The 26,232-nt window shown below is 35.6% G+C and overlaps 2 protein-coding genes and 1 long non-coding RNA gene across 4 annotated transcripts in view; all 3 read right to left on the reverse strand.

Annotated features, from left to right (window-relative positions):
- Nucleotides 1-10,279, reverse strand: part of LOC142225618 (histone-lysine N-methyltransferase SETMAR-like) — a 59,467-nt gene extending 49,188 nt beyond the window's left edge. Inside the window, exon 1 of the mRNA XM_075295426.1 lies at nucleotides 10,163-10,279. The gene's annotated coding sequence lies outside the window, so the exon portion shown is untranslated. The remainder of the gene's footprint in view (nucleotides 1-10,162) is intronic.
- Pten (phosphatase and tensin-like protein) overlaps nucleotides 6,490-26,232 on the reverse strand; it is a 43,369-nt gene continuing 23,626 nt past the window's right edge. Inside the window, exons 4-9 of one of the 2 annotated variants that reach the window (XM_075295425.1) lie at nucleotides 13,674-13,818; nucleotides 13,408-13,595; nucleotides 13,255-13,344; nucleotides 13,035-13,185; nucleotides 12,858-12,964; nucleotides 6,490-10,985 (exon numbers count right to left, since the gene is read on the reverse strand). In XM_075295425.1, the coding sequence (XP_075151540.1) occupies nucleotides 8,043-10,985; nucleotides 12,858-12,964; nucleotides 13,035-13,185; nucleotides 13,255-13,344; nucleotides 13,408-13,595; nucleotides 13,674-13,818 (3,624 nt within the window). In that variant the 3' untranslated portion in view covers nucleotides 6,490-8,042. Of the gene's footprint in view, nucleotides 10,986-12,857; nucleotides 12,968-13,034; nucleotides 13,186-13,254; nucleotides 13,345-13,407; nucleotides 13,596-13,673; nucleotides 13,819-26,232 lie in introns of both variants that reach the window. The other variant, XM_075295424.1, reaches the window with a different exon arrangement.
- On the reverse strand, nucleotides 17,329-18,173 carry LOC142223079 (uncharacterized). Its single transcript, XR_012718547.1, has 2 exons — nucleotides 17,700-18,173; nucleotides 17,329-17,534 (listed from the first exon to the last, which is right to left on the reverse strand). It is a non-coding gene; the product is annotated as an uncharacterized LOC142223079 (long non-coding RNA).

Below are 26,232 nucleotides of genomic sequence, written 5' to 3' on the forward strand. Positions count from 1 at the left end.
TAATTAAATTATAACTTTTACAAAATCAATGGGCTAAGAAAAGTGAATTTTACCGAATTTATTGCATGAAAAATATGGCATCTTCAATTCTGCAAAGTGTTCTTGGTGCACAAATCACTGAGCAAATTAAAAAAAAAAAAAACTAACGCCGCCATCATCTTTCTGCACATGGAGGCCGCCACGATAGAAAATTTGTTTGCAATATTATTGTAAATATTTAAGCAATACAAATGAAAAAAACCTTAACAGAATAGTTAATTATGCCCACTATAATTAAATTTCCTTTAATGTATGGATGTTAAAAGCTGTTTGACCAAAACCAATATAAAAACTTCTCCACCGTCAAAAACAAAAACGAGAACGACACGGCGATCGTTTGTTCATGAGTAACATTGAGGGATAGAAAAAAAAACAAATCAAAACAGATTTGAAGCATCACGCAATTGTCGCCTTCTTATTTGTTCTTGATAAATTGTTCTTGTCCTTACATTATTCACTGCTAACAAAAATCCGGCAGGCATTTTATGGTTTTGAATTACGCACCTTCTTTTAATTTTTTATGTTTATACCGGCAAAATATGTTTTGTTTATAATTTCTGTCTGCAAATAATATGGCTTGCAGAAAAAATCAGCTGTCACATTTTTCGATTAAAAGTCCGAAAAAAGTGTTCACACGTGTGACTCAGAACAACTAACTTTGTGTGTGGTGTGTAGAAAGTGTATAGTGTGGTGCACAATGCGGTGTGACCCAGAACAGGCATGAATATTTGGATATGCAGAAGCTCTGTGCAAAATGGGTGCCGCGCGAGCTCACATTTGAACAAAAACAACAACGTGTTGTTGTAACAGTTTTTAATGTAGTTTCATCCATTTTGTTCTATGCTTGTGTAGTTCAGCTGGTAGCCAGATCAAGAAACTCTGCGACAAGGATGGGATGTGTCCAGAGTGATCTGGTAGTGAGACGGGTAGGTTTAGCTGGGCAAGCAAAAAGGTGACGAGTGTCATGTGGCCCTTGATTACATATGGGACACACGTCAGCTACGCTGCTATCAATCACTGATAAGTATGAATTGAGGCGGCTGCACTTGCCTGATCTTAGTTGGGCCAAAACTACCCTTATCTGCCGTGGGAGGTCTCTCTCCTCCGGTGCAATGGGCGGCGGTCGGACTCCGAGAACAGGATTAACCTTGTAGCTTCTCACCGCTTCAGCTACAGTATCCTCATTAATCCTGTTCAGACCTGTCTGGTATGCTGCCTGATCTAGAGGCTCTCTTTTGTAACGCTGGATCTCTGGCTCTAGAAGGTGAACCCTTACATTCCTGGGTGGAGGTTGTCTATCCACAAGATGGTGATTCGGATGACAACTTCGATGGCAACCCAAGAGGTACTGCTTTGACAACATGTAGTTGTGTCGACGCACTGGGATGATCTTGGTCTCCGCATAAAGGTGATCCAGGGGTGTACTGCGGAGACATCCTGTTGCGGGGAGCGTTCTGACAGGTCTGTATGTTATTCCACTGCGTATCGCTCGTTTGAGGTGTCCACACTGGCGCTGCATAGTTTACCACTGACCGGCCAATTGCCTTATATGTAGTTAACAAGGTTTCTTTGTCCGCACCCCAAGTGCTGCCGGCAAGCGACTTGAGGACCTTGTTTCTACCGCGGAGCTTATCACAAATTTGGTGGGAGATATCCTCAAATTTCTTGCAGTGAAATAACTGGTAAGATCAGCGAGGTAGACATTTAATCGATCGCAAATGTCATCAACAATGGGCCCGGATGCCATGATTGTGCAATCGTCCGCATAAGACACAATCTCGACGCCGTTAGGAGGGGGTGGAATCGAGGACAGGTAGAGGTTAAACAGTGCCGGAGATATCACCCCGCCCTGGGGAACTCCCTGTTTAACTCTACGGGGTTTTGACTTCTTGTCCCTGAATTCCACGTACGACTGGCGTCCACACATATAATTCAGAACCCAACGCTTCGCCCCTGCCGGTAGGGACGTGTTCTCGATGTCCTCGATGTCCCTTCTCTCGCCAGTAGCCAAGACACTTGAGACACTACTCCTCCCCAGCCTTGTGGAGAATTTTCCAGCTGCCCACCATCAACATGGATTCTGTAAGGTACACAGTACGACGACGGCCTTACATGCCATTTCGACAACGAGTTGATGATTCTGAGCTGTTAACTCGTAATACACCCGAGTTTTTCCGTCGATATGTGACAATGGATGAAACATGGCTCCATCACTACACTCCTGAGTCCAATCGATAGTCGGCCGAGTGGACAGCAACCGGTGAACCGTCTCCGAGGCGTGGAAAGACTCAAAAGTCCGCTGGCAAAGTAATGGCCTCTGTTTTTTGGGATGCGCATGGAATAATTTTTATCGATTATCTTGAGAAGGGAAAAACCATAAACAGTGACTATTATATGGTGTTATTGGAGTGTTTGAAAGTCGAAATCGCGGCAAAACGGCCCCATATGAAGAAGAAAAAAGTATTGTTCCACCAAGACAACGCACCGTGCCACAAGTCATTGAGAACGATGGCAAAATTCATAAATTGGGCTTCCAATTGCTTCCCCACCCACCGTATTCTCCAGATCTGGCCCCCAGCGACTTTTTCTTGTTCTCAGATCTCAAAAGGATGCTCGCAGGGAAAAAATTTGGCTGCAATGAAGATGCGATCGCCGAAACTGAGGCCTATTTTGAGGCAAAACCGAAGGAGTACCACCAACATGGTATCAAAAAATTGGAAGATCGTTATAATCGTTGTATCGCTCTTGAAGGGAATTATGTTGAATAATAAAAACGAATTTTGACAAAATGTGTTTTTCTTTGTTAGACCGGGGACTTATCAGCCAACCTGTTAGTTAAATTGACTTTAGTGACATACAGTGCACTCGCGGTAACGTGTACTAATTAAAACCAAGAGAGTTTACGTTAGCGAAAATGTTCACGTTAGCGAGCTTTGAAATTGTATATGGCATCGTGAATCTGCCTTTAACGTCAAATTTCATGTTTTTCAGCGTTACGGAGTAGTTAGTGTCAGAAAAAGCTTGTTCATGTTATGCTACCTCTAAAAGGCTCACTTATTTTGAGTCTTTTAGACGTAGCAGGAAATCTTCTTACCACTTTATCAATTTCAAAAGTAAACAAAGTTTTAAGACAAAATTAAAAGTATTTGTATCTGGAGTATTTGTATCTGCAAACCTTTTTATAGCTCCCAGCAAATTTGAAGTAAATGAGATGGTACACAATTGTTTGTCTACATAGTGGTGAAGGGTATAATATAGTCGGCTCTGCCCGACTTTAAACTTAATTACTTGTTGTGATAAACTTTGATTTTTTACACGATGTAAAAATAATTTCAAAAGACTAACTCAAAAAAAAATTCTTTCCTTGCTAATTGCCTAATCTTCCCTCAAGTCTTTCTCACTACCACGAGTTTTTTGTTCTTACTACCTTTTTTGTAATACAAACAATGTAGAAGAAATTATTCTATTTTAACAATTTTTTGAATTTTACCTTTCGCCTGGACGGAGATTCGAACCGCGGACCATACCGTACCATACTATCCACTGAGCTACGAAGCTGTTACTCTGTAGGAAATTGAGCTGACTTTAAGCTAACAAATGGTTAATCAAAACTAAGTCACAGGTAACTCAAAAGATCACGCATTTCCCATATAAAATCCTATTCAGTTTTAACACGTGTTGTCATTGGTACTCAGGCACCATTCTGTAAACAAAAATGTTAACGGAATATAGGCCAAAATATATTTAAACCTTAACCAAAATTTGGTGCACAGAAAAAAGTCAGTTGTAAAAAAACTTATATTTATCACAAAAAAATTATTTTGTTTTAGTTTATTTTTAAAATTTTTGTAAGAAATTTTACCCAGCCCAACGATTTTTTCTTCCAAGTATATCTAAAAAATTTTAGGAACTAAAAGACACAAAAGTTTCAATGACATATAAATAAGTTCAATTCTAACTAAAACAGAAGAAGTTTATCGTACACTTCTCAAAAATAGTAAGATAGACCTACAGCTTGGTTAAAATGGGAATGATCTGGCGCCTAAGATTTTTTCTTTATTTTTAATTCATTTTTGCTATTTGAGAAGGATGCATTTCGGATTTAACTACCATTTAAAAATCCAAAAATATCAGAAAATTTGCGTGAATTTGATGAATATCAAAATTTAGAATACAAATTTCGCACGAGATAGTTCATTTCTCCCATAGTTTACTTTTTTGTGTATAGAATGTTAATTTTACTCTCTAAACAACAAACAGAACGCCCTAAAACAAATTTTTGTTAAAAATGATAGAGATATATACAGTACTTATATACAAATCTGAGCCGATTTGGACCAAATTTGCCACGCATAGGCTGATTCTTAATTCCACTCTTTGAATAGGAATAGTTTATTTTCTTTTCAAGTGTGATACAAAACTTTTTTTGCTTCTTCAGTTTATAAAATACACAGAAAGTTTTTTATAATTCATTCACGAAATTAATTGATTAATTTTTATTTGAAATTACTTCAGTCATGAAAATGCTGGTATCAACCACCAAATTAATTGGTAATTAAAAATATTCTTGGTTAAAAAATTAATTAATTGATTTCTTCGGCAATTTCAATAATTTTTTAATTGGTTCAATTACAAATTTATTTTATTTTCGCCGCAAAACTCAATCCATTATTGAAATGAGGTGATCAATTATTTATTGTGTTATTCTAGTTTGTACATAGAAACTAATTATTTCCGAACAACATTTTCGATTATCGTGCCTGCTCTGATACACATTTATCGTTGTCGTGAGGTGTCACATCTAGGGGTGTTCATGACTACACTTTTTTCTGTGTATACACTAACATACAATACCCGGTTCCACTCAGTGGTGCAGGGTATAAAAAGAAAAAAGTGATTCTAATAAATGTAGACGTTGCGTTTTTGCGCGCAATAAACGCAACTAGCTTCGAAAGGGAATTCGAAAAGTGTAACCGAAATTGATATAAAATGAGAAGTGGAAAAAATATGTATTTTCTGAAAAATGGACTTTCTATATTATGAAGCTATGGTCTCGTCAAGATTCATACGACGAGGAACCCATCTCCCTTCGATGTTGAAGTCGACATCGCTCCGTATTCACAGTAGCCGATTATCGTTTTTTTTACATACAAGTGCAACCGGTTGGGAATGCGTAAGCAGACGAGCTTAATATTGAACGTACCAAGCAAAAACTAGTTAACCACATCTCATTACAATTTACATTACCAGGAGTAAAGCTGTCATTACACATTGCGGTGAGTTATAATGATTAACTTGTAATCACAATAATAAATACTTTTAGGTAATTTTCGAATTTCGATATTCTCAAAATGTAACGCATTTGATTGTTAATGACTTAATAAAATAGAATAAATGATGGTACAATTAGGTATAATTATTCACATAATTGAGCATTTACTTAAAAAAGAATATGTTATGTAACGGTAATTCTGACGATTTTTCCGTTAAGGAATGTTCTTCACGAATATTTCATAATAATTGTGTTTTAAATTAATGACATTACCATATTATGTTTTAAATAAATGATTTATTATGCCTCATTCACATTAAACTTTCAAAATCGACTTCACTAGATTTCAACTGTCATTTGCTTTATAAAAAGGGATATATAAAATCCACTTTTAGTAGATTTCGAACATAATGTGAATGTGCTATTAAGTATATTATAACGCAGTTCACGAATCTAACTCCCTTAAACAGAAACATTTATTTATATTTTAAGTGTGAAATTAATTTGCGTGTAATCTTATTTAGATGATTTGTTGCATTTTTATTTATTTCTACAATATTCATTGCTATTCAAGTAATGTTCATATTACAGCATTACTAGCCACATTTTTTTTTTTGTCCATAGTAATCGGCTAGAGAAGTCAATATTTTCGAGATTTGGTTACCTGAGACAATAAGTGGCTATTTTGCAAACTTTGGTATATCTACGAATAAGTGATTATATATTATGTGATTATATGCTTTAAAAGCACTACTTATTTCATGGCCAAATGTATGCCTGGGGAGAAGTACTTTCCTCCTATGACATGCGTATGTAAATGTAATCCAGAGCGATGCCAATTAATAAGTGGTTATTGATTTTTAAACAGGCTTACCTACAATGTGATGCAGAACAATGCCAGATTTTCTTTTACAAATTTAAATATTGACAGATTTGGTATTTTTTTTCTCACCTAAACTTATATTTCGAAATTGGCTTGGCTTTAATTTGGTTTATTCCATAATGATGTCGGCGAGCGATATTATTTCAAAAAACAAACTCCTGAAAATGTCCGCTTTGGAAAATCTAAATCTAATCCTTAATATAGCGTCGAATGCATTGCAAACTTCAAAACAATAAAGAAAATATTTCCACATGGAACTATCAACACGTTAAAAAGAGAAAGAAAAAACAATGGATTTGCGTTTGTGTGTATAGTTTCTGTTTTCTTTCTTTTTTCTCTTGCTTTTCTTTTAAATAAAGTTAACATTTTAAGTAATAAATCATAAAAAACAAGAAGAGTAATAATATTTGTAGTATATATGGTATATAAATGAAAAAAAAAAAATATATATATATATGTATATTAAAGTATAAAATAATAATTTGTAATTAATATTTTACTTGATAAATCCTTACAATCGTCGTAGTATACATAAGTAATTTAATTACTTTCTATTGAGAACATTACAGAAAATTTATTTTTTTATGTTGCATTTTTTTTAGATTAACCTAAACTAAAAAGGGGTCGGGGTGGGAGTAGCAAGGGTTAAATTGATGTATGTAGGGATGTGTGCTCGAACGTAATCTAAGATTTTATTTATCATATAAGTATGTAAAAAAGTTAACTAAACGAAAATATTAAAATAAATAAAGAACAAGACGAGAAATTATATAATATATATTTTTTTGTATGTTATATGCTTGTTTCTTATGGGATTTGATTGTATATGGTGTGTGTGTTTTGTTGTTGTATTCTAAAAATATATATGTGTGTTAAAATATTATTTTAACGTTTACTATTGTTGTTATTATGTTTGTTTTTACTTCATTTGTAACACCGATGAGATGGAAGAACATTTAAAAGTGGGGGAAGTTTCACGAATGTGTTCTAAAGTCAAACATCTTACGTTGATTCAAAACTAAGATCAACAATTTATGTGATTTACACACTTACTCCCGCTGTACATTGGGTAAAACCTATTTTTTACAAAAACAAATAAGGAAAAACAAAAAAAAACTAGAGCATATACTAAAATAGACGGTACAGTCAAACCAAAGGTAATCAACACTGTATTCCTTGATTCTATTACCGTGGATACGGTGTTGAACGGTGTTCGCAAATTAAAGTTCTGTTTGTATTTACATCTCGCTTTTAAATTTCGAGAAAGTAGTGTTATGCTATGCACTGCCTCTCTTATTTCAATATTAGATATCAATTAAGAGGAAACCCCATACAATTTTCCTGTTCATAAAAATGGCGAACATAACAGGATCAACGTAAATACATAATTTAAATTCGAAGTCATCTTTTGATGCAAAAATGAAGGCCTATACATTCTCCATTGATGTACTACGATGAACGAGAGTTGCTACTTACAACAAATATGCAAGATCATTTGCAGTAACATATGGGTAAAACATGTGGGTGGGTAATGGTGCCATAATGGTCAATATGAATTCTTCTATTGAAGATATATACACCTGAATCATTCTTGTGGAAACTTGAGGGTGTGCTTCAATATTTGAACGTACGTATATGGGGTATAACGAATGCCCGCTCTTCTGTAACTGAAGAGGCTCTACCGATGTCAAGATTCATTCAATTTGACAATAGGTCAATAGGATCGATAACACTCACTGTAGCCATTAGCATGTGAAGAGCATGCCACAATTTAGAACACTGCGACGCCTCTTTCCACGAAAGTGGACAATTTTGAAGTAATGCATTTGATAGAAGCTACACTTCATTCTATTGGTTTGTGCCATTTTGCTCTGATCGAATTGTAATGCTTAAAGGATCTTCGTCCCTAAGATTTATGGCTGGAATTGTGGGTGATTCGACGTTATTTTCCTCTACAACTTCATGTAAAGTATTCTGTTTCGATTCTTGTTGGCGCTGATGTTGATTTATATTATTAACGGCTAGAACCGTATGACGTTCCATTATTGCAGCAAAGGGATTACAATTACAACTACTGCTACTACTGTTTGTAGTACAACATTCACTGGTGCAAAAACCACTACTACTGCTGTTGCTGCATATGGAAGCACATGTTGCTGTCTTTGTTTCTAACATATCGTCCATTGTTGTGGTCACTTCTTCTTCGCCAGAAGAATGACGCACTAGGTGGCAGGATGTTTGATTCTTATCATGGTCACAACAAATATCCGATTCGCAATCGTCGCATGCTTGTTTATGTGATTTCGTTATAGAAATAATATTGTCATCGGCAGCTGAATTGGTGTTAACGATACACGATTCCAGAGAACCTTCTTGCACTATAACTAAATTCAGAGAATATTTTGCCTGTGGTTTTGGAGTTGGTATGTTGGTTTCATCGTAGCCAGGATCAGGGAGTTGTTTTTGTGGGAATTCAAATGGTGTCCTTTTCTTTGGGGCATCACCATTATCATCGCTACTGATCGAACAGCTAGCAGTATTGTAGGCACTGGGGGGTGATACGTCTACCTCGATGATCCCAGCGGAACTACTATGCCTGGACAATTGATTTTGAGAATCAATGTTAGTGTTGTTGGTATTGATATTGAAGCCAATGGCATTGATTCTTGCAGGTTTGGCTACGATCACATTGTTGCGGCGGGCACCAAGAGAACTCATGGCGCCCGGTAAGGTGTCCCGCCTTTCCCTCAAATATTGATGCTGGAAACTACCTGCACTCCTCGCAAAACTACTACCATAACTACCTCCAATACCACCACTACCGCTAATACTACAGCTAAGAATGTCTGCCATGGAACGAGGACTTTTACATGGGGAGTTATTAAAGCTCAACTGATTATCGCATATATAGGAGTAATAATCTTCACATAAATCACCGGTTGCTATGCTAGCATTAGAAGTGGACTCTGAGACACTAACAGCCCCTGCACGATCATCAAGATGTTCACACGACGATGATCCGTCTTTGATGCACCCAGCCAGAATCGGTGGGGGTGGTGGAGTTGCAGACGGTGGAGTTGTTGTCGATAGCTTATGAGTTCGACTGGCCATGCTACATATACTATTGCGTCTCATCGAGGTGGTTTGTTGAACAAAGTTTTCGCAGAAATCCACAGGATCACTGCGAAAATAGCTTTGAAACCACTGAAACTTTTGCGAAAATTTGAGTTTATTCTTTTTAAGTTTTATTTTCAGTTTTTGCTTAGAGGTGGTTGCTACCCCACCACCGAAACTTCCCGCTACCGTATCTAGTGCAACGGATTCGAATTGCTTTGTAGTTGATTCTGCTTCGGTACTACTTTTTGCAATTTTATTTGAAGGTTTGCGTTTGAACATTGGCTTGTGTGACTGTTGTGGCGTCGTGTTCTGTTTGGGAGCCATTAAGAGATGCATTAGCTTTGGTCGTGTGTTCGTGGCAGCTGTTGACGTATGTGCCAAGGCTTTCTTATTCGAATCTATGTTGTTCCCTTTGTTTGACTCTACCATTCTAGGTGTGATATCTCCCATAGCCACGATATTTGAGTTGGGCAACTTAAATTTATTTTTGTTTTCCGAGACTTTCTCGACATAATCATCATCATCACCACCAGCGACTCTATTTGTACATATACTACTGTTCTTATTACATTTATGGTTATTAGGACATTGAGAAGCTATCTGGGAAGGGGATAGTTCCGACAATATCGAGGTACAGTTAGAAGTGCATGTGGCTGAGGAAGAGGAGGGGAAGGAACAGGGGGATAGAGGTTGGTTGCCCATGTTAGTGTTTTGCTTACTCCTCAGAGAATCTTTGAGGGCTAAATTGGTATTGTTATGTGGAAGTAATTGTATTGGAGCAGGAGAAGTCGTTATAGAGGAAGTAGAAACTAAGAAAGTAATGTGATCAATCTGTTTAGCACTGGACTCACCGGATTCCCAGTCCTCTTCGTTATCTCCAATGGCAGATGATGATTGACTGCTAACACTATTTGTTTTACTGCTATTGGTACTGTGGTTACAACTGGTATTACTATTCGTGGAGTTTAAATTGATGGTGGCCTGGGATGTAGTATCCATTCCAGGCCCATGTGAACTGCCGCCCAATGTCCCGCATATACCACCTCCAGAGTTGGTTCCACCCCCACTACGACCACCACTGCTACAAGCACTTTGTCTCTGAACATGCCTCTGATTTGGTGTTGACGTTGCTGCCACTAACGCTACATTCGTTTGCTGCAGGTAATGAGATTTACTTTTGTTATGGTGCTTATGATTACTTTGCAAATTATCCTTTTCCGTCATTACAAAGCCCGGTGGTGTTGTTGCTGCTGCCCCTGCTAATGGCAGCGGTGGTGGCGGTGTTGAGGTAAACAATGCGATATTATCGTCATGCATAGCAACATAAGAATGAGAATGATGCGTATTACTAAAATTTTGAACCCCGCTCCTGTGCTGAATTGTACTGCGTTTCGAATTAGATTCATAGCCGTTACTATTGTCGGTCGTAGTGCCGCCCAAACTGCTACTAACCGATGTGGAGGAGGATGATTTTTGATCACATATATAGTTCATTTCACTGCCGCTACTATTATTCTGTGGTAATGAGTAATTATTTGATTGTGTTGCCGGTAAACGCGGATTTGTAGCTGCACACTGTAGAGTGGGACGGTGATTTGATAGCATGTTACCACTTGAAACTTTCATATTGTCTCTGCCAAACTCAATTCCATCGGTGTAAAAGACAAGTTCAACCTGCAATAGAAAATAATCTATAATTTATCAAACCACATCACACTGGAGGAAAAAAGTAAAAAAAACAAACGTCAGATAAGGACAAAATGCTGTATTACTCAGTACCGCAATGTTGGCACTAATTTATGTTCCCTTCAAATGGTCGAGAGGTAATTTTTTTGAATATAGGGTGTATAACTTTTTTTTTCATACTTTCTATTTTCCAACAAAAAACATCTATATATTCCAATATGCTCTTATTCCACATTAAATTTGGTGTCAATAATGTGATATAGTGAATAAAAGTAACGCACATTGTAAGGATGGCATCTTGCAATGCATACATAAAAATCCATGAAAAGATATCGGTAATTCTGTTTTTTTTATTCGAGCGGACCCAACGCCCACTTTCTTGCCCCTTCCGAACGTGGGGGTCACGTCCCCATTACGTACGGATATCGTACACACCATTTCCGGAACATTGTGGGAAGCAGAGGGTTGTAACCAGCTACAGAGAAAAGCGGGCTATAATTTTAATACAGGTATTTAAATATGTTATTATTCTAATTTTAGTATCCGTAAGGTGATAGAGTGAAATAAGGGAGCCACCGTGGTGCAATGGTTAGCATGCCCGACTTGCATACACAAGGTCGTGGGTTCGATTCCTGCTTCGACCGAACACCAAAAAGTTTTTCAGCGGTGGATTATCCCACCTCAGTAATGCTGTTGACATTTCTGAGGGTTTCAAAGCTTCTCTAAGTGGTTTCACTGCAATGTGGAACGCCATTCGGACTCGGCTATAAAAAGGAGGTCCCTTATCATTGAGCTTAACATGGAATCGGGCAGCACTCAGTGATAAGAGAGAAGTTCACTAATGTGGTATCACAATGGACTGAATAGTCTAAGTGAGCCTGATACATCGGACTGCCACCTAACCTAACCTAACCTAGAGTGAAATAAAATCAACACGCATTCTTCGGATAGGTCCAACTGAATGAAGAAGAACGGACGATTCAAAGAAGATATACAGAGGACGTTAATCCCAATCCTGGATACTTTCAGCGCAGGGAACTTCCCCACTACGGCTCCTAAGCATCGGCCACATAATCAACATCAATCTTGATGTATAAGGAGGCAGAACAAAACCATCATCGCAATAAATATGCCTCAGGGCAAACAATCCTATCAATATACATCCCATATCGTAGAGCCATACTCAAGAATTGATCTGACAAGTGAGGTGAAAATCAGCTTGGGAACGTAAGGATCCGCGATCAGTTTCACCCAGCATATTAGGGCTAGTAGGTCCAAGAATAGATTCTTACAATGCACAATTAAATGTCCATGAAGAGGAAACTGTAATTCCTAGTAGATGGGGAAGGAAATCTATCTACACCATCGTAGAGCCCAACACCGTTGCCATACCATCATTAATTTTTTAATTGAAACAAAAATCAATCACAAGAATTTGTTGTATCATTTAATTTTTTAATTGACATTGGTGATTAATACTATCATTTCTGCGATTTAAGACATTTTAATTAAAAATTAATGGGATGAAGTAATTTCGTGATTGAGGACAAAAATATTCTTTTGTGTGTAGAAAACATCCCCTTAACGTAGGGAATAAATATTCAAGTAGGTTATTATTCTACATTTATTCACATTAATACTCAGGTTAGCATGAATAAGATAAAATTAAAATCTACAGACTTCTCGATTTGACCATGTTTTTTTACAAATTTTACCAAAACATAACTCGAATCTTTGATAACATTTCTCTACACAGTTAATATAAAGATTTCTCCACTATTCACGATTTTAAAATTCTTATGTATAAATGAATAAATAGCTATCATAACATCGATGCTGAGTTTACATTTAGACACATACCTTAAAATCCTCGGAAAAAGATTTATGTTCCTTGTCTTTGTGTGCATCATCAATTTCCCTTTTGTGAAGAGTATAAATAAATTTTTCTTCGCTGCCTTCGCCTTCGACTTCTTTGAATAAAAGATTGTAAAGATTATGGAAACATAAAAGGGATATTTACGCAATCGCCATGCTTACCCGCAGAATCGGACACAAAAAATGTGTTAAACCAAAAGTGAAAAAGTTTTTTGGTGTTCTTGGTTAATTCGACTTTTATGTCGCCTGTAACATTTAGTTTAACATCCAAAACACAATTTTTACGAAAATCTATTGTAAAGTTTTGCAAGGGCTGTAATATCATAAATAAAAAGTTAAACATATGCTTGACGACTATCTTAGTTGCTTAATATTTTCTTACCTTAACTTTGTCCTCTAACACAGAAATTGAGCAATTTACAGTTCCAAGGCCATGCAATGCATTCACCTCCAAAAATCGAATTTCACAAAACTAGACAAAAACAAAGAAACCATTGAAAAGTTTGTTATCTTATATGGAATGATAGAAATTAACCTGTAGCGTTCGACGGTTGTAAGGTAAACCCAAACGTGTTAGTTTGGCGAAATACTGAACATATCGCCGCTGCGATGGAATTGTTACACCTTTTCGATCTTTCGTCCGTTTTTCGTCGTAACACGACAAAGCATCTTCCGCAGTCTGTTGTTGACCACTATAGAGTAGGTAACAGCATATCATAGTTCCTGCGGGTTACAAACATATTTCATTAAAATTAGAAGAACATGGTTAAGAAAAATTGTTGGGTTTTATATGAAACTTACCGGTCCGGCCTTTACCAGCTTTGCAATGCACAGCAGCCACATTATGAACATCAGCTTTCAGCCACGAGTCAACATCTTCGCAAAATTTTTGTATCAGTTCTATTGTTGGTGGGTTATGGTCCTCAAATGGATAAAGCGAAACACGCTGGAAAAATAATGAAAAATATATATTATCTCCGGTTTAAGTAACAAGAACTAAAAACAAAATACAATATATATATAAAATTCCAATGTATGTATATATACATTGTTAAGATTTTACATACACAGGTATAAGAATTCTTTGTAATATATATTAATTGGCTTCTGTATTACAATTTTTTTTATTATTCATCTATGGAGTAATCCTTACAGACTAACAATGCTATACTACAATATTTACAAATGATATCTATGCCTAAGCATTTAATAATAGTATTATACTTCTTTTTATATTATATTTATCTTCTGAAAGATCAAAATATTTATAATATTTATTAAACTCTTCACATAATCGGCGAACAGGATCGTGATTTTCAAAGTTTGTGCGAAAGTACTGAATGCCAAGCAGTTCAAAATTACGAGTTCTTGACGGTATATTGAATCAGATACTGTTAAGAAGGAACTCAGATTTAAATCTACCATTAATAACATCAAACATAAAACAGATATTCAGCATAGTACGTCTACTTTTCAGTGTAGGCAATTTCACAAGTGAAAGTCTTTCCTTGTAAGATGGCATGGTTTGAGGAATCCAGTTGTTCCGACGTAAACAAAACAGTAGAAATCGCTTTTGTACAGATTCAACACGATTGCATATTCAAGGATTGGACGCACAAGTGAAGTGTACAAATTCCTTGTTACAAATGGGTCAGCAAACTCCTTACTCCAGGGTTTGACAAATCCAAGTGATCCATATGATTTATTGACGGTCATAGATATGCGAGATCTAAAATCCAGTCTCCGATCCAACGGTATTCCGAGATCCTTAAAGGATTCAACAGTTTCAAGCATGTCGTTATTAATATAGTAATTTGTATCAACGTGGTTCAATCTATAAAAAGAGATGTGCTTGCATTTTTTTATGTTCAGTTCCATCATATTTAGAGAATACCAGTTGTACATGCTATTTAGATCAGATTGAAGTAATGCTTGGTCATCACTATTCCGGATAATTTTCATAATTTTAACATCGTCAGCATACATAAGTGTATTACCAAATCGAATTGCTGATGGAAGGTCATTTATAAATAAACACAACAATAAAGGTCCAAGATGACTGCCTTGAGGAACACCAGAAGGCACATGTATCGATTCCGAAATAATGTTATCAAATACTACACATTGAGTGCGATTTGTCAGATAACTTTCAATCCAGGATACCATTCTGAATAAATGATTTAAATCATGTTCTGTGAAAAAGGATGTGCTTGTATTGAATTTTTTTTTAATAATGTATAGAATATTTAGAGTTTAGAAATAGCAAAAGCCAAAAACTTTGATAAATTCATTATTGGGAAGAAGGAAATCCTAATTCATACACATATGGTCACATGTACATACCCGAACAAAAGGTGACACAATGACAGACAATGTGGTCGCATGAGCTAAGATATGGATTAATAGCAAGGTATTCATAGGGAATATTAAATTCTGCTTGCAATACAGGTCTGTCGACATTATAAATTATGTACCAATTTTCGACGCTGGACAGTGGAAATAATTCTGCAACTTTTGAATGAATAAAGGTACACAGCAAAAAAATTGGAAGTTCTTCTAAATGCACAACTTTAAAATCACTTCCAAAAGTGTCATCCCAAAGATGTTCTTTATTTTAACTACAAATGAAGTTATTTTAATTCAGTTTTTTATAACTTGGTTTTTACATATTTTTAGTGGGTAATTTTAAAAGTATTTTTTCAAATAGGTTAAAAAAGAGTAAGAAATAATAAAATGGTACAAACTATTCAAATTTTGTCGAAAAAAATTTAATCTATTCTAATAAAATTGCGAATTTTTGTAAATATTAGAGGTCAAAGGTTTCAGACAAGCGTTAGAATGCATTAAATATAATAAAAAAAAATTATAAAAATTGTTTATTTATCAGTATATCACAAAATTTCAGTACAACGGCTCTTGAAATGGTTGACATCCGTCCTATAAAGTATACGATAGCAAGTCTATATTTTATTCGAATGAAAAAATTAAAAAAAATGTCGATACAGAAAATCTACTTGAAAAGTTACTATGTTGAAATACAATATTTTTGTAACAAGTGAAAACACACAAAGTGTTTAATACAATAAAATCTAATGTGTAGATAACAACCTCAATACTTTCCCTTGTTATTTACATAATCGCATTTGAAGACCAATATGTGAACATAGTAACTTGAATCGAATTGGTTGCAAAGGTTTTGTCATTATATCTGTTCAGATGTACTTATTTGTTGAACTTGCATTTCTTGGGCTATTAACTTTTCTCTTACAAAAAAGTGTTTAATTGCAATATACTTAGTTCATCGGTGTAGTTACGGATTTTGTGCTAAACGTACAGCGGCAGAATGGTCTACTTGTAATATGGGTACACTGCTGATGTTGACTAGTTCTTTATAAAGTCGGTGTATCCAAATTATTTGTTTTGCTGCTTCTGAAGCTGCTACAATTTCGGCCTCCGTAGTAGATGTTGCAACTGTAGTTTGACGTTGACTTGTCCCGATAAGGTTCCAGATATATAACGAAAAACACTTTTAACTTTCACAATGTCTTCTTGAGATGGATTATCCCATTTTCTTAACAAGACTCCAATACTATATGCTAAGTCCGGACGAGTGCCTAATATTAAATACATAATTGTCCCAACGGCTTGTCAAGGACAAGTGTAAGGAAAACCCACTGAGTCCTTTTCTATATTATTTACTTGATCGCTTGATTTAAGTATGGGAGTATCTACTTTCCTACTGGAACTGAAACCAAACCTCTTCAAAATGTTCTTGGCGTATGATTTCTGAGAAATTGTTATTTTATCTTTATAAGTACTTGTTTCGATCCCAAGGAAAAAACTTTGCTTCTTCTGGCCAATTTCAAATTCTTTCTTTAGATCATATAGAAACTGTTCTAAGTCATTGGTGTCATTTGCTGCAATCAATCCATCATCCACGTAGAGAACTAGAAACAGTTTTCTTCCATTTCTTTCCCTGATGTAAAAGCTCCTCTCAAGTTTATATACCTGTCTTGAACCGTTTTCAAATCCCGGAGGTTGTTTCATATAAATATTTTCTTCCAGCTTTCCGTATAAAAATGCTGTGGAGACGTCGTCTTTGGCAAATGTACTTAAAAGAGCGCGCACAGTCCCGGGACTAAAAGTTTCTCCGTAATCGACTCCTTCGCACCGCTTCTTTAAATGTTGAAGGTGTCTCAATATCACAATTTAAATTTGAAATACCCGTGTAAAACTTGGGGGATCTGATTTGATATGGTTAGATCTGAGCCAAGATATGGTCAGATCTGAGCAGATCCGAAAAATGGTTATATCTGGTCAGATCTAAATACTATGAAATTGGATCTGATCAGATCTCAAAAATGAGACACATCTAATCAGATCTAATTTGATATAATTGTATATTATTTGATACAATTGTATCTTTCGAGATCTTTCAACACATAAAAGCCCATAATTTGTATATAAAATGAGATCAATTGTTTTATTTAATAATACAGACAAAAAGTATGTGCATAATAAATATGTTTAATTTAAATTGATCCATCAAAGCTATTTAAGAATATTGACAGTTGAGTTAGAGTGTTGTCCAAGGGTTTTTTCGTTTGTTTCTTCTGCTTTGGACTTAGACACGCGACTAAAGTATTACAGCGTTAAGGCAATCTGCAATGAAATTAAGTATAAAAACAATTATTAAACAAATATAGGAATAAACAAATATGGGAATATATTGAACTATGTAAGCATGTATTAGTATTGTTTTGAATCATTCTTCTTTAAGTTGCAATAAAAATTGCCATATAATTTTATGTTGCTTTTAATACTCACATTTAAAGTGTATTCGGGATTAGGTTAGGTATAGCGATAGGCTGTTATTTTAGGCTCATACATACTATTCAGACCATCATGACATCACAGTGATCAACATCTCACTTATCACTGACTGCTGCTCGATTCAATAATTAGCTCAATAACATGGGACCTCCTTGCTATAATCGAGTCCTATTGGCATTTCACGTTGCGCTGAAACAACTTAGAGAATCTTTGAAGCAGAAATGTCACCAACATTACTGCGAGGAGATAATCCACCGCCGAAATAATTTTTGGTGTTGGTCGGAACTGGGATTGAACCCGTGACCTTTTGAATGCGAGGCGGGCATGTTAACCAGTACACCACTGAGGTTTCCTTTTTTTCCAAATCTAGAAAATGTAAAACAATATGAAAATGACTACTAAGGAAATAACAAATACAATCTACTTACCTACATAATCTCCGCAATAAAGGAAACGATATACACTTTATCAAAGGAACACATTTAAAACAATTATATTAAATTGCTTAATTTTATCAGCTAGTCTGGCGTTAAATTTGTTTAGAAGTGATGCCCCTGACGGCGTTGACATTTGACATAATGGCATTGAGGTTTAGACGTGTATTTCAAAAATCTTTTTAACTTGTTCATGATTTTTTTTTTATATTTTGGACCGTATTTAACCCCATATATAGTCCGATATGATGTTATATCTACCATATCTTATTAGATATAGTGCTATATATGGTCCTATCCAAGCATATATTATTAGATATGCCAGATATAATTAGATATTATACTATATATGATGAGATCTGCAATTATATCTAACCAGATCTAACACCATATATAGCATATCTGTGCATATCTAATTATGTCTGAACCAATATCTGAACAGATCCAATTAGACCCAATTTGATATTATTAGATAGGATTGGATCCTCCAATTTTTACACGGGTAGTCAGTCATAACATAGTCATCATACAACTTGCTTTTTATCATACTTCTATCACGTAGACGTTTTGTGTATGATAACTCTGAGATCTCTTTTGGTTGCTATATTTAAATGTTCTTTCTAGCCATTACTATTATTGTTCGATTTTCCTGCTCTGTGTTCCCATTCTGTTCCGGTGGATAACATATGGTTCTGTCTTCCTTTGTGTAATTCCATAATGATCCAAAATGCTTTTGATTTCCTTATTGCAAAATTCTGTACTATTGTCACTCAAAAACTCCTTTACAGTGTGACCTACATTCTTCGCATGAATTATCATTTTCTTCAATGAATCCTTAACTTCTGATTTATGTTCTATAAAGTATCCGTGTCGCAACTTAGTAAAATTTTCTTTCAAAATCACTAAATACCTTTTTCCTTGAAAGGATGGTGGAAAAGGTCCACACACATCTGAAGATATTAATTTACCTGGTTTTGTTGGTATTTTCCTATTGGTAGCTTATGCGCCTTTCCATATATGCATGGCTCACATAATTCTCTTCAATTTTCACGCCAAATTCTTTTTTCACCATATATATCTTTTTCCACCTCATATATATCTTTTGTGATCAAGTTGAAGTGTTGAGGAGTTTTCTGATGCTATATTGACTTTGTCTGTTAGAAATGTTTCGAAATCTGCTTTAAATAATGAGCCTTCTTTCACCCTGTAACCACATAAAACGACCTGGCATTTACTTCTAAGAAACAGAAGTTCGTATTGATTTGAAGATGCTATTTTTATTTCTATCATGACTCGCCAACACTGAAAAAAAATCTAGATATTTCGGGGACATACCAGACATCACAAAGATTCATCTTTATAAGCTTGTTGTTAACTTTTGAAACAATTGGAATTGTTCCTTTCCCTACCGCCTTTAGTAGTTCAGAACCTGCAGCTTTTATAGTACATGGAGTGTTGAATTCTTCAAAATCTGAAAACCATTCTCGTGAATTTGTAGCACCATTATCTATCCACCATTCTTTACTTTGTGTGGTAGAGTTAGCTTCACAACTTAAAACATTGAGCGCTACACTTGAAATTATGTATGTACTCGGTGGTCGTCCATCTGCTATCCACTTCTTACAATCTCTTACCCAGTGCCCTGATAAGAGAGAAGTTCACCAATGTGGTATCACAATGGACTGAATAGTCTAAGTGAGCCTGATACATCGGGCTGCCACCTAACCTAACCTAACCCTACTATGTTGAAATACAATATTTTTGTAATAAGTGAAAGCACACAAAGTGTTTAATACAATAAAATCCAATGTGTAGATAACAACTTCAATATGAATTCATCGAAGGCCAATTTTGCACCACATCCGGATCCAAAAAGAACATTTTCACTACTTTTTTGACGACGCTTTTTTTGCTAGAACTTGTGAACCCCTAACGAAGGACACGTGCGTGTGCAGATATCTCTAAATGTTCGCGAGGTATAGGCCTACAATCTTTTTTCCAAACCAATAAATATCAAGAGTTTGTTAAGCTTAAGTAGTCAAATTTTGAACCTAGAAGCACCGTTTTTGGGCGGATTCTGGGTTTCTTTTTCCTGGAATGTAAAAACAAACAAAAAACGGAATTTTGGCGAATTTTTGGAGAAAAGCTTTGTATGGAAAAATGATGAGTTGTTCGTATGTATGATATGTATTAAATGCATTAAAGAAACAAAGTTTTGCCTACATGTGTTTTAACCCAAGCTTTGGCACTATATTCAAATGTAAATATTTCATTTTTTAAACTCTTGCCACTGACGGACATATCACAGTACTGGTACCGGTGCTCCAATTTGTCGCAATTCTTCAATAGTCATAATTTGTTGATTTCCATACTCGCTTGAAATTAGAATCTTATTGGATGTACACATTTAGTGAAATACTATTACTAGAATAACCTTTTGTTCAACATATTTCGAAAGTTTTTCACTTCTGATGCGATTCCTGCCAAAAAGGAAACAGATTCCCAAATGTTTGTCCGAGACTGGTTCATGTCTATGGGGTGCTCCTACTAAATTGTCCCAGGACGTGTCCTTTGGAATGAATCCAAGACATGTCCTAAAATGTAAATTTACCCAGTCAATGACAAACCCATGTTAAAGTGACTGGTCCCTTCCACACGTTTTGACCAGAACTTGGACTGGTCCATACATACCAGGGACTAGTCCTGTGCCGGTCCTGTGGATGATCCATTTTCCGTAGGGATATTTATCCGATTTTTATGCAATTTGGACTCAGTGGCTAATTATGTACATATTTAACAATATTTTTTACAATATTAAAGTTTTCAATACATTTTTGTATAATACAAATAAAAGAAGAGGAAATAAAAACTCCAAATGTATATATTTTGGACAACTGTAGCGTTTGGTTTGCTCCCAGTTGTGCTCCACGCAGACTGGTTTTTTACATTGCCCACATATTTTCCTTGTAGGTCGCTTTCTTTTTTTCTCATCATGGTAGCACATATAGCAAGCGATTTTTAGTTATGAATATCCTCTGTCACCTTCATGAGCCATAAAAGAAATAGCCTACGATTGTATTGGTCAGGGCTGTGGAGCCGGAGTCGGAGTCGGAGTCTTGGAGTCGGAGTCTGAAGATTTTGCTGGAGTCGGAGTCGGAGTCGTAAAAATTTTGCTCGACTCCGACTCCGGCTAAACCAAATTTTTTAAAACACTTCACATTTTTGTAACTAAGCAAGTTTTTGCGCATATTAGTTTCCATTGCGTTATTCATTCGATCAATGTACAGCATGATTGTAAATGAAAATTAACTTCCAATTACGGCTATCTTTTTATTTGAAATATTTCGAACAATCGATATTATTTTTATTTTAAGGCCATTGATGTGGAATATTGACAGAAAATTTTTTCAAAGTTGTTTTTTATAGAAAATTTTGTCAAAATGTTGTTTCTATAAAAAAGTTTGGTCAAAATTTTATTTCTATAGCAAATTTTATCAAAATTTTATTTCTATAAAAAATTTATTCAAAATTTTATTACTATAGAAATATTTCTTTTCTATAGAAAATTTAGTCAAAATTTTATTTCTATAGAAAATTTCGCAAAATTTTGTTTGTTACACAAAAATTTTTTCAAAATTTTATTTCTATAAAAATTTAGGTCAAAATGTTATTTCTATAGAAAAATTTTCCAAAATTTTATGGTAATAGATTTTTTTATTAGAAAATTTGGTCAAAATTTTATTTCTATAGAAAATTTTGTCAAAATTTTATTTCTATAGAAAATTTAGTCAAAATTTTGTTTCTGTAGAATATTTTGCAGAATTTTATTTACTACACAAAAATTTTTCTAAAATTGTATTTTTATTGATAATTTTTTAAAAAAAATTTATTTCTATAAGAAAAAATTGTCAAATTTTATGTCTATAGCAAATTTTCTCAATTTTTTTCTTACTGATACTCACTCCTATAAAAAATGTATTCAAAATTTTATTACTATAGAAATATTTTTTTCTATATAAAATTTAATCAAAATTTTGTTTCTATAGAATATTTTGCAAAATTTTATTATATATAGAAATATATATAAAAAATTTTGCAAATTGTTGTTTGCTACTCAATTTTTTTTTTTAATTGTATTTCTATTGATAATTTTTCAAACTTTTATTTCTATAAAAAAATTTTCCAAATTTTATTTTTATAAAAATTTTATTCAAATTTTATTTCTATATATTTGGTCAAAATTTGATTTCTATAGAAAATTTTGCCAAAATTTTATTTCTATAGAAAATTTAGTCAAAATTTTGTTGCTGTAGAAAATTTTCCAAAATTTTATTTCTATATAAAATTTTGCAAAATTTTATTTACTAGACAAATTTTTTTCGAAAATTGTATTCAGTGAGCATACAATTTTGGAAAAATTGCTGCTAAGTCGAAAACTTGTAGAAATGACTCAAATTTTCAATTTTTTCAATGAATGAATCATAAATGCATTTTTGCGAAATTGTCTAAACAGATCTAAATACAAGGTTGTGCAGAGTATATTATAATCGGCCCGCCCGACTTTAGACTTTCCTTGCATTTTTATTTTTCGTTAAATTTGTGTTATGGGAGGTAACACAATTTTAACGTTAGATTTAAATTTTAAGTACATAGATTTTGTAGAAGTATATACAATTTTGTCTAAATCGATTCAGATTCAAATTCATGCATATGGAAATATAAAGCTTTATATAACTTGCAACAAATTTAAAGGATTTGAGATAGTATCAATAATTTTGGTCCACAAATACATATACTGTTGGTATCTTCTCATATTATGATGGGTATTTATATCATTATTTTATTTATTCAACATTGTTCTAAATTTGAAATATAGAGTTCAATTGGCATCTAATGTGAAATTAAGACCTTTTTTTGCACACATAAATAAATACGATACTTTATATCGATCCACTTACGGTACCCCAAAAATAGAACTACAAATTAGTGGTATTAAAATGAGATTTAGTTATATTACCCGGAGTCGACTCTGATGAAAAATGCTGGAGTCGGAGTCGGAGTCGGAGTCGAGCAAAATTGGCTCGACTCCACAGCCCTGGTATGGGTTGTCTACAATAGAGGTGTGCACGTGAGTAATATTTTACTCACACACACTCACGACGAAAAAATCTTACTCACGCACGATATTGTTTGGTAGGACACACGCTCACGCACACTAACGAAAAGAAAATTTGTACTCACGCACGAAATGTCGCGACTCATGAAAAATACCGTGACTCACGAAAAATATCGTGACTCACGAATAATTTTATGACTAATTTACCTTAGGGACGTGTTTGAAAACATGAGCATGATTAAAATCGAGAGCGTTATTAAACTCTTAAAATCCCAGGTGTCATTAAAATTGTAAATGAATTCATCTCGTAAGCGTTTTATGTCCGTGGGCGGGATTTTTTCGTAAGCGTATTTTCCGAAATTCGTTACTCACGCACACTCACGAAGAAATTATTTTCGTGATTCACGCACGACTTTTGGTTTGTTAATCACGCTCACGCACCCTTACGCCGTTGGTTTTTGTAATTGGTTTAGAGCCGTTAAAATGAGATTCACGAAAAATTTCATGTTTTCGTATTCATTGAGGATTTTTATCCAATTTAAGTCCGTCTTTACCAACCAAAAATTGCAACCTCTGTAATTCAGATTGTTTACCGTCGTTTTCCATATGATATTCCCCCAATTCATTCTCATGTAAATCGGCTTAAAATTTGGCCTCTGTGGTCATATGTGTATAAATCGGAGTAAAGATATACATGGGAGCTATATCTAAATCTGAACCGATTTAAAACAAATTTGGCATGCATAGTAAGAATGCCAAGTCTACACCCTGTGCAAAATATCAATATTTTGTAAATCGGAGTAAAACTCGTCAAGTAAGGAGACGTTGGAAGTACTTTTGGACATACATTTTCCCGGAAATCAGACAGTTGAACCTTGTTCTGGCGGTGCAACAGAGGCTCAGCGGTCATTTCCTATTGAGGAAATTGTATCGGAATCTAGAATAAAATGGGCGTTAAATAGTTTTGGAAGATTTTCCGACCAATCAGCTTATCCTCATTCCTACTTAAGATTCTGGAGAGGATGATAGATATTTATCTTAGAACTAGCGTCGATTCAAGTTTGTTCTCGAAACGACAGCATGCATACTAGAGAGGCGCAGGTCTACTGAGACCGCTTTGCATGAACTAGTCAGCTTTATTGAAAGCTCACTAAAGGGTGATACGGTCAAAATTTGGTCAATATAAACTTGACGTATTTCTTTCAATTTTGCATCTGAACACCCCTCATTTTGAAGGTGTGTGTGTGTAGAATGTTGCTCCTATTTTGATTTTTGAATTCACTCTTCAGTTGTCAAAATGCCGTCCAAGCAAGAAGAGCAGCGTATCAAAATTTTGCTCGCGCATCGCGAAAATCCGAGCTACTCGCAAGCAAAGCTGTTTGGGGAACGTTTGTCGACAGCCAGGAAGTCTGGATCGGGGGGAAATCGAAAACCGGAAGCCGCTGAGACGACAAAGAGAGTTGCCGGTAGTTTCAAGCGAAACCCTAACCTCTCTCTCCGAGATGCCGCAAATAAGCTGGGTGTATCGTCTACAACCGTGCATCGAGCCAAAAAACGAGCCGGAATATCGACTTACAAGAAGGTAGTGACTCCAAACCGCGATGATAAACAAAATACGACGGCCAAAGCGCGATCCCGGAGGCTGTACACGACGATGCTGACGAAGTTTCACTGCGTGGTAATGGACGACGAAACCTACGTCAAAGCCGACTACAAGCAGCTTCCGGGACAGGAGTTTTATACGGCAAAAGGAAGGGGAAAGGTAGCAGATATTTTCAAGCACATAAAACTGCCAAAGTTCGCAAAGAAATATCTGGTTTGGCAAGCCATCTGTACCTGTGGCTTGAAAAGCAGCATTTCAACCAAGAAATTTACGTGAAAGAGTGTTTGAATAAACGTCTGCTGCCTTTCCCGAAGAAACACGGTTGTTGTTGTTGTTGTAACAGTTTATTGTGATCTCATCCATTTCATGTTATACGCTTGGTACATCAGCTTGTTGGCAGATCAAGGAACTCTGCGACTAAGGTGGGGTGTGTTCAGAGTGATCTGGTGGTAAGTCGGGTTGGTTTGGCTGGGCAAGAGAAAAGATGACGCGTGTCGTGTGGCCCTTGGTTGCAAATTGGACAAACGTCAGCAACGCTGCTATCAATCACCGATAAGTAGGAATTGAGGCGGCTGCACTTGCCTGATCTTAATTGGGCCAAAACTACCCTAGTCTGCCGTGGGAGGTCTCTTTCCTCCGGTGCTATGGGCGGTGGTCGGACTCCAAGAACAGGATTAACCTTGTAGCTTCTCACCGCTTCAGCTACAGTATCCTCATGAATCCTGTTCAAACCTGCCTGGTACGCTGCTTGATCTAGAGGCTCTCTTTTATAGCGCTGGATCTCGCGCTCTAGATTAGAAACACGGTTGTTCCGTACTGTTTTGGCCGGATTTGGCATCTTGCCATTACGGTAAAAAGGCAGGTGGTTCCCAAGGACAAGAACCCTCCCAACACGCCAGAGCTCCGCCCAATTGAGAAATACTGGGCTATTGTCAAGCGGAACCTAAAGAAGACCAAAAAACTGCTAAGGACGAGCAGCAGTTCAAGGCAAACTGACTTTCTGCGGCGAAGAAGGTGGACAAGGTGGCTGTACAAAATCTGATGGCAGGTGTCAAGCGTGAGGCCCGGCAATTCGGATTTGGAAAAGCGAAAGCCTAACTGAATATTTTTCCTGAATTTTATACTAATTGAACTTGAAAAAGAAACTTAATTTGATTTTTTAAATAAACGATTTCACCGATTTACACGCGTTTTCCCTTGACCAAATTTTGACCGTATCACCCTTTATCTGCCAATGAATACACAATCGTGGCGTTTCTAGACATCGATGCGGCATTCAATAACGTCCATCCGACTTAAGTATACCGTAAGTATACCTGGATCCAACTCTGAATGTTGATCCAGGTATACTTACGCTGTTAGACGAACTGCTAA

The sequence above is a fragment of the Haematobia irritans genome, chromosome 2 (genome assembly GCF_050003625.1).
Source record: "Haematobia irritans isolate KBUSLIRL chromosome 2, ASM5000362v1, whole genome shotgun sequence".
Taxonomy (NCBI): Eukaryota; Metazoa; Arthropoda; class Insecta; order Diptera; family Muscidae; genus Haematobia; species Haematobia irritans.